At 41.1% G+C, this 8,514-nt stretch overlaps 1 protein-coding gene across 1 annotated transcript in view; it reads left to right on the top strand.

The window, feature by feature from the left end:
* LOC101849881 overlaps positions 1–8,514 on the top strand; it is a 23,893-nt gene that overhangs the window by 4,191 nt on the left and 11,188 nt on the right. The window contains exon 2 of the mRNA XM_005108325.3: positions 4,044–5,253. Coding sequence (XP_005108382.2) covers positions 4,068–5,253 — 1,186 coding nt within the window. The 5' untranslated portion in view covers positions 4,044–4,067. The remainder of the gene's footprint in view (positions 1–4,043; positions 5,254–8,514) is intronic.

Genomic DNA, 8,514 nt, shown 5'->3' with positions numbered 1-8,514 from the left:
AGCATGATCGCCAATGTCTGTTTCGTATCTGGCATTTGAAATAACAGAAAACAGTCTAGATTTATAATAATCAACTGATTTGTTCTGATCGTTTAAAGTAAAGCTTGTGCTCAAACTGAACTTAACGTGCCTCTCTTGTGCCGGTTCCTTCCTCTTTCCAACTGAGACTCTCGATTGGTCACTCTGACTAGCTGAGCATTGAATTTTTAAAATACAGGATGCAGAAACTTGGAATTCCAGCTTTCCTTTCTACTTGTTCCTCCTTACGTGTATGTGCATGTGTGTGTGTGTGTGTGTGTGTGTGTGTGTGTGTGTGTGTGTGTGTGTGTTTGTTCTTTGGGGGTTTTTTGTTTTAACTCTCAGCTCGGAAAGAAGAAGAGTGGTATTGGGTAAAGGGAGAGGTACATTTCTTTTGTGCATGACCTGTTGTTAACGCTTTTGAGACAAACCTATAACACTAGAAACCGTGTTCCTCACAACAACAACAACAACAACAACAACAACAACAACAACAACAACAACAACCGAAAAACCTGTTGGTCAATGGTTTTTCCGGTGAGTTGTGGACAGTGGAGATAACAGAAGCATGACTGAATAACTGTGCCGTATTGGCACCGTAGGTTTCTCTAGATTTCGTTGTGCGCAACTCACCGACAAAATTAATTGTAGGTCAGAAGTTCAGTCGCAGTGCGTGCGGTTTTGAAGAAGGACTCCATGTAAACCAGAACTCCCATCGTGCCGGGCTCAGAACTAAGTCGCGAACATTAACATGAGTGGCATCGGAGTGAAATCAGGTGTCGCCAAAATAATTAAATTAAAGAAACCGGTATTTTTCCGCCAAAGGGCCATATCTAGATCTATTATATTTCCTCAACAGCTTTTATTTCCATTTCAGAGTGGATTTTCCTGAAAACGTTGATCATGGCCACAAAAATAAGTAAAATTGCACGTTTCATGGACATTCAAGGTTTCAAAGTTACCAAAGTTTGACGGACATTTTCAAGCAAATTGTACATTTGACATCAGGCAACCCCCACCCCCTACAGTATCAAATACCTCGACTTCCATTTAAACGAGATTAGTATTTTTTTCAACAAAAGCAAACAAAAAAGAATAAGCTTTAGTAAATGCCAATAATTCCATATGCCCTAATTTTGACGAGCATCTGATTTCATGATGTCGGGAGACATATGCGACGTCTAAAACGGAAAGCTCTGGCGTCGGACGCGAATTACTTCCGTCTCGAGAAAGAAACCACCGTGTTGTTCGGTTCCCCCAAGGTCTAGGCTATGTCCGTGATCTAGTGACTATCTTAATTAAAAGTAGCAAACGTTTTTATGCGTCTCTTTAAGACCGATCACTTAGTAACCTCCGAAAAAAATGTAAAAGACCTCTAACTTAAAAAAAAAAATTACTAATCAAATAAGAATATTATTATTAATTTTCGATGCTTGCGACTCTTATCGTAGTCTCACCACTTGTCTTTTCCCTGTTAAAACAGTCTATAAACTTTTGACTCACAATGTTGTTCCACACAGATTGCCCGTATTGTCATGTCACCGAAAGAAGAAATGTTTTGTGTGCATGTGTGTGTGTGTGTGTGTGTGTGTGTGTGTGTGTGTGTGTGTGAGAGAGAGAGAGAGAGAGAGAGAGAGAGAGAGAGAGAGAGAGAGAGAGTGTGTGTGTATGTGCGTGTGTGAGTGTTTGTGTGTGTGTGTGTGTGTTTGTGTGTGTGAGTGTTTGTGTGTGTGTGTGTGTGTGTGTGTGTGTGTGTGTGTGTGTGTGTGTGTGTGATTAATTTCGGGTACGTCGAGCAACGTTGGGGCAAATCTTTCAATTAATTATATGTCGAATTCAGACCCTAAGTGGACGCTAGCATTTACCTGGAGATGACCATAGATCCTCTTTCAAGAAGTAATTCTACACGGTATACACAGCTGTATTTCAAATAGTATTTCTGCTTTTGCTTTTTAGTTTTGGTAATTTCTCATCTTGTTTGTGGCACCATTGTGTCCAGCTTGACCCTTAAGGCCGTTCTTCCATCGGCCACTGTGGAAGTGGAATAACACCCCTTTGAGGGGAGTCGAGTAGGGGCCTATTGCCTAGGAGTGACAGTGTTTTTGGCATTTCTTGCAGACCACATTTGTTGACAGACCGGAGTATGACGTTATAGCTTCGTTGTCGCACGCGGAAGACATGAGTTCAATTATCTGGAAGAAATTTTGTTGGGTTTTTTTCAATCGAGTATCTTGGCTTTTCAGCTGGAACTTTGTATCCTTCTTCGTCTGGGTTTTACCTGCCTCCGAAATGGACTATAATTATGTCGATGAGGGCGTAAAACAATTTCTTCCTTTTTTAAAATGCTGACGGATATTTATGGCGCCAGAGCTGCACCTCTGCAAACGCCTCTAACCGGTGGGACAGAAGATTATTCGTTGCGTTGGCTCCTAGTGATAGAGGGGAATAAGTGGTTGTGGTCTACAACCACCTGGACCTTAATTACAGCCGCTGGGTCAGTTTGATAAACAAAAGGCTTATTTATTGCGTTCGGCTTCTCGTGTGCACTCCGCGACTTAACTCTTAATCCTCTAATCTTGCTGCAGATTTTCTCCGTTAAGAAACACTTTCTTTAAGCTACCCCTTCACAGACAGACTATTCCAAAATGCTTTACTGTTGCACGATATTTACTAATAGTTCACACTGGAAAAGGGAACAAAAGAGTGAATTTCGTTTTCTTATTTTTAAGGGGAATTCCACGAGAAGGAGAAGGGATAGTAGCTGGCCAAGTGATTAGGAAGAGCGGTAGATTCCGTTGGTAAATTGTTTTGCACTGCTTCAGGATTAGCGGCATTCAGTTGTTCGTGAAAAACACCAGCAGCTAAAGAAAAATAAGAGTAACGTTTAATCTGACAGAAGCTGATTGCTTTACTTGAAGACCAGTATTTGGCTATCGTGTGATGATAAGGCAACGGTTAGCTTTCAGTGTGGATGACTGTTAGGTATGAGGTCTGGCTTCCAGAACAAACAAAAACATGTACTTTTTCGCTAATCAAGAGAGTCGCATATTATCCTCTTTTAGTACCTTTTGTTAAATAGACGCACAGGAACCACTGAGCATATAGCTTATAGAAATAGTAGAGCTACTTACAGAATATGGAGAAGCTAAGGTGGGAAAAAGTGCCATATGTGCGTAGGAAAAAAAGCTTTCATAAGAAGTACCAAACATCTGAGAACAAGGAGTGAGGGGTGTGGACTGGTTAAGGGAAGGGTGAGATTAACATCTTATGGGATTGATTTCGGTAAATGCACCACGCACGCAGCGCTTCCATTCACGTTCGCAGGTTGGTCACTGTAGGCACATACAGCATATTCATTACATGCGGGTCATTGAGGGTGGGAGTCGCCTGAGAAAATGGGCGGGGACTCAGGGATATTGAAAAACAAATCACGAAAACAGTACGTAATCGCAGGTCGCCGCCGACTCTATATAAAGCAGTTTGGAAGAAAACTAAGTGGCATATAATATGAATGCTTTGATCACTGAACGGACATCACAGATAATAGAACTATAGCACTTGGTCTCAGTTGCAAGTAAGCTGAACATCTTAGTCGTTGTTGGGTGTCTCAAAAGGATTTAATATCAAACGTGCACGCTCTTAGATTAACGTTTGGAGGTTGTTTCGTCCTTGGATATCATTTTGTTTATCTGTATATTTTTCAGATATCTTATAGTCTCACAATTTCCGTATTTTCCCCTACCCTCCTCCTTCATACCTGTTCATTTATACTCATCAAGAATATTCCTTCTTTTTTTTCGCAGCGACATTCACTTGTTTGATATAATTTCTTTCTTTTTTTTTTTTTGGTTCTTTTTTTACCAATGTCTCACACATTTTTTTTTCAAAAGAAACACGCTATTCAATAGTTTTTCAATTCTCTTCGAAAATCGGCTTCAAAATTCACTGTATTATGTACTTCGAAATTGAATAAAATAGGATTTCCATCTACATAAGTGAAACATTGTCTTTGTTTTCTATTGCAGATTGCTTCGTAGTTAACTGCCAAAATGCCAAAAGCGTTTTTGCCTAAAAGGCGCTGGGCTATGTCCAGGAAAGAAGGAAGAAACAGGAGGAGGCCTGATGACCTAGAGCATGAAGCTGAGCAGCTTGTGCCAACAAAACACTTAGCCCTCAGCGACGGGCTCCGGTTGGAAGTCCAGACACAGGCCGAACACGATCTCAGACTTCGTCTGCACCTCCCAGATGACAGCACAGACCACCAGACGGTGAGAACAACGCTCGTGCCGGGGAGAGAAGAGATTCCATGTCAGGAGGAATTGTGGGACCTCAAAGTTTCCGAGTCCCTTGTGCAGGGCACGGACTTGAATAACAACTGTAACGGAAACGGTAACAACCACAGCATTAGTTGCAACAAAGACAATAACAGCGCTTGCTGTCAGAGCGACAGCGAAAACAGCGGCAACATTGCCGCAAGAAGTGACAGTAACACAAAGTTCAATGTCAATGACATTAGCCCGAGCCACAGTTATACAGATGTCATGAACAGAGACCATTCTCGTTTGTCCAGTGATGCCTTCCTCTCGATGTTCTCAACCCTTCATAACAACGTCCATCCCTCTGTCGTGTCCGCCAGTGTGTGCGATAAGAGATCTGCCAAGTGCTACAGCAGTGTAAGTAGTGCAGACTCATGCAAGAGCTGTGATGATGATGATGTTTACACTCAAAAAGAAATGGCTCAACAATTCTTCAATTCTTTTTGTTCCAAAAATTATCGCCCTACGTTTCTGATCCCACCTGTTGGCCCACTCCAGTTCGAATTGCGACAAAATTCTGGCATTTTGAGCCCCGAAACTCATCATTGTGAACAAAATCATGAAGCCAGAAGGCTATACTCTAACAGTACCAGTCCTGAAATTGGCTACCCTGTGGAGAAAGACTGCACGAAAAGACACGACTCTCACTTTACTGGTGGGAGCGAGCTCAACGCTCAAGGGTTTGAAACCAGGGATTCACTAAATGCAGTGACGAGATGTAGAACAGAGAACTCTTCGGTTGTCTCCGATAGGCTTCAGTGTGTGGAGGAGCGGACAGAAACGACATGTATTTCGAGAAGATGTGAAAGTGTACAAGACATTAGAGAAAATCCTGTGAACGACGGAGAGAGGTTGGGGGAATCCGACGTTTTGAATCCTTCACAGGTTCGTCGAGAGGCTACTAATGATCATGTGACGGGTAAGCCTTGTTTTTTTTAATCTGTTCATGCTGTACCATTAAGTTTGTTTGGATTTTTATTCGAAATGGGTAGGAGAAGGTATACTCACGGAACAATCTTTTTGATAACGGACCAAAGCAAGTTTGCAACCAAAACTTCATAATTTCGTTTATATTTCTCATCTCATCAATTTAAGACATGGGAATGTGTTTCTTTGAATAGTTCTAGATTTACACTTTAACCAAAACTTCACCTCTCTTCTTGTCACATTGAAAGCCCTCTTGGCAATGGTAAGCGCTGAAAATCTTTCATAATGAAGAAATATGTTGGATAATTGACGGGTGTTCTGATGTGGTTTGCTTTTTCTTTCCTACCAAACATCTATCACCATTATCTCTCCTCATCCTTTTCACTGTATGTTAATCTTTAGAAACGCCTCTAATATCCGGCAGTTATGTGACCTACTTAATGTATTGCAAATGTCTTAAAACTCTAACTAGATCTAGAACTAAACTAAACTAGAAGAAATAAGAGACTGAGGGAAGGGGAATATAAGATGGTGGAACTGTGTCGCCCCCTTTTCGGAGGTTTTTCTTTATTTAAATGATCGTTCCTGTGCCAAATAAATTTTAATAGCTAACTTCTCCTACTAAAGCGGGAGTCGTGTTTTTATATTTTACTATTAGCCATCAGTCTTAACAATATCCTTCTCTTCTCGCCTTGGAGTGCTCGTCCAACGGAAAACCGACTTAGCGTTAAATTAGACGAAGAAATAACATACACAGTCTAGGGACACTAGGACTGAGACAAGAAGATTCAGCCATCCCATAAAAAACGTCTCTTTTCATTCTTAAGCGACCTCAAAGCTTCATTCACCCTTGCAAGTGGAGAATGTCAATGGAAACATTATCTATGCTTACAAACAGTCACCCGATACGTCACTTCCTCCGGTGTCAAGCAATCTCGCGCATGCGCTGTGGGGAAGAACGCCACGTTTAGTTAGCGGTGTTAGAGAGACCTTGTAGGCCACTTTGTTATATGATCTCCAAGTTAGCGAGGGTTTCATTTCAGTGACACCACGAAAAGAGATCTGAGATTGGGATAAGAACAGAGTCGTGAGAGAAGCGACCAGCGTCACGAAAGGGCGGGACACCCAACAGACTTTCAGAATGCTCGGTTTACATGTGTTTAGATGGAGAATAATGGTAGAGAGGGCAGCCTAAACTAAATTTCCTGGTTGAAAGCAAAGACAAGACATTAGAACCAACGTGATGTAAGGAAAATTTTGCTAAACATTGAGACGATATTCTCAATTTATACCATACGTTATGAATAGGTGCAATTTCAACTTAAGCACAAATATCCTTGCCTCAATGATCCACTTCGGGTGTTAGGGGAAAAAACGGACCCCCCCCCCCCCAAAAGCTTAAATAATCAGTGTACAAAACAAGTTTAAGGTTTGCCTGTGGAGCCGTCTCGCTCCCCAGAGTTTAGGTTGCGGTTAGAGAATATCTCTCTCTCTTTCTCTCTCTCTCTCTCTCTCTCTCTCTCTCTCTCTCTCTCTCTCTCTCTCTCTCTCTCTCTCTCTCTCTTTCTCTCCCCCCTCTCTCTCTTTCTCTCTCGCGCTCTCTCTCCCTTTCTCTTTTTCTCTCTTCCTCCATCTCTTTGCGTGCGTGTATGTGTATGTTAAAGTGCATGTGAATGTGTATGTGTACATGTTTAGGTGTATATCTGTCTGCCTGTCCATCTGTTCTTCTATATCCTCTGTGCTCCTTGTAAACGTCTACGAAAGAAAGATTTTACGACTGGTGCATAGAGTTGCTTTGGGTTTTATGTCGCGTACAGGCATAGTGTTCAAACCTATACAAAAGGTACAAAATGACCCTACTGCCCTTAGAAAGACATGACATTCCACAATAATATGGCCTCCGTTTATATCAAACAAACTTACGTCATTTGGCGTTTTCTTGAATCTAGGCCCGTTAATATGCCCTCTTCAATACAAATGCGAACTCTTGTGGATATTGAATTATTATTGTGTCCTCAAGATTTTAACGACATACCATTAAAGACAGGAAAACAGCCATATAATTGCAACTATAATAGAAACAGCAAACGCATACAGTAGGAATGGGCTCTTGTGGATCTCTTAAATGTTAATACCCAATACATCCTTCCATCTGAAGGAGATAGGAAAAAAGGGTTCCTTACGAGTTCGATAAGGTTTTCTTCTATTGCATTATTGAGTTCGATGAGGTTTTCTTTTCTTGCATTCTTACGACCTCGCTCTTTGGGTGATAATCGTACATGTATAAAGCACATACATGGGTATTTTAAGAAACTGTTGTGAATCATGAAGAGGGTTGTCTCTTATTTAGATACCCAGTCATATTTGTGAACGCTTTTCATTCGCGACAGGGGACAAAACGGATGACAAGTAAAATTAGTAATGCTAGATGCTCAGTGAATCTGTTTTATTTGGTTTCTACTCCTTGTCTTGGATTTATGACATTAATATTGACGGGGAAGGGACGTGGAGAGTTGTTCTTGTATAAAACATCGCTTTAAAACATGCACGGGTGAGAAGTAGGCAGGCAAGAGAGGAGCAGTTACACACACAAGTAGGTCCCTCTTATGGGAGATCAGTTCTTTCTCTTTTCGTATCTCGCACAAGTAGGTTCCTCTTACGGGAGATCAGTTCTTTTTCTTTTCGTATCTCGCACAAGTAGGTTCCTCTTTACTGAAGATCAGTTCTTTTTCTTTTCGTATCTATATTATTCCACTCTTTGCCTCGTACGTATAATATGTTTGCTTAATATGTTCTTCAAACACAGATGCGCTGATGTTATAATCTAATTCTTTTGTGACTCCAGTGTAACTGTGAATATGCAGAAAGCAGGGCTTAATGTCTGGCCAACACAAACATGGGAGTGTCTCTGAAAATCTAACAAGTTATTTTAAAAAAGGCAGAGCTTTCCTTAGAATTAAGAAAACGACAGAAAACACAACGGTTGTGGATGAGCTGTCCAGCCCTTCTGAAGGAAATTGTTTAAGATACGATAAAGAATATAATAAATTGGGAATAACTTATTCTTTTTGCTTTGAACATAAATTAACATTGTACTTTCACCCGCGTTTGCAAAACACACACACATTCACACACACACACAAACAAACACACACACACACACACACACACACACACATACACATACAACAACAAACACACACACTCACATACAAACAAACACACACACAGACACACACAAACAAACACACAC

This window comes from Aplysia californica, unplaced genomic scaffold (assembly GCF_000002075.1).
Source record: "Aplysia californica isolate F4 #8 unplaced genomic scaffold, AplCal3.0 scaffold00678, whole genome shotgun sequence".
In the NCBI taxonomy this organism is placed as follows: Eukaryota; Metazoa; Mollusca; class Gastropoda; order Aplysiida; family Aplysiidae; genus Aplysia; species Aplysia californica.
Note: the sequence above shows the minus strand (reverse complement) of the source record. Positions and strands in the feature narration are given on the sequence as shown.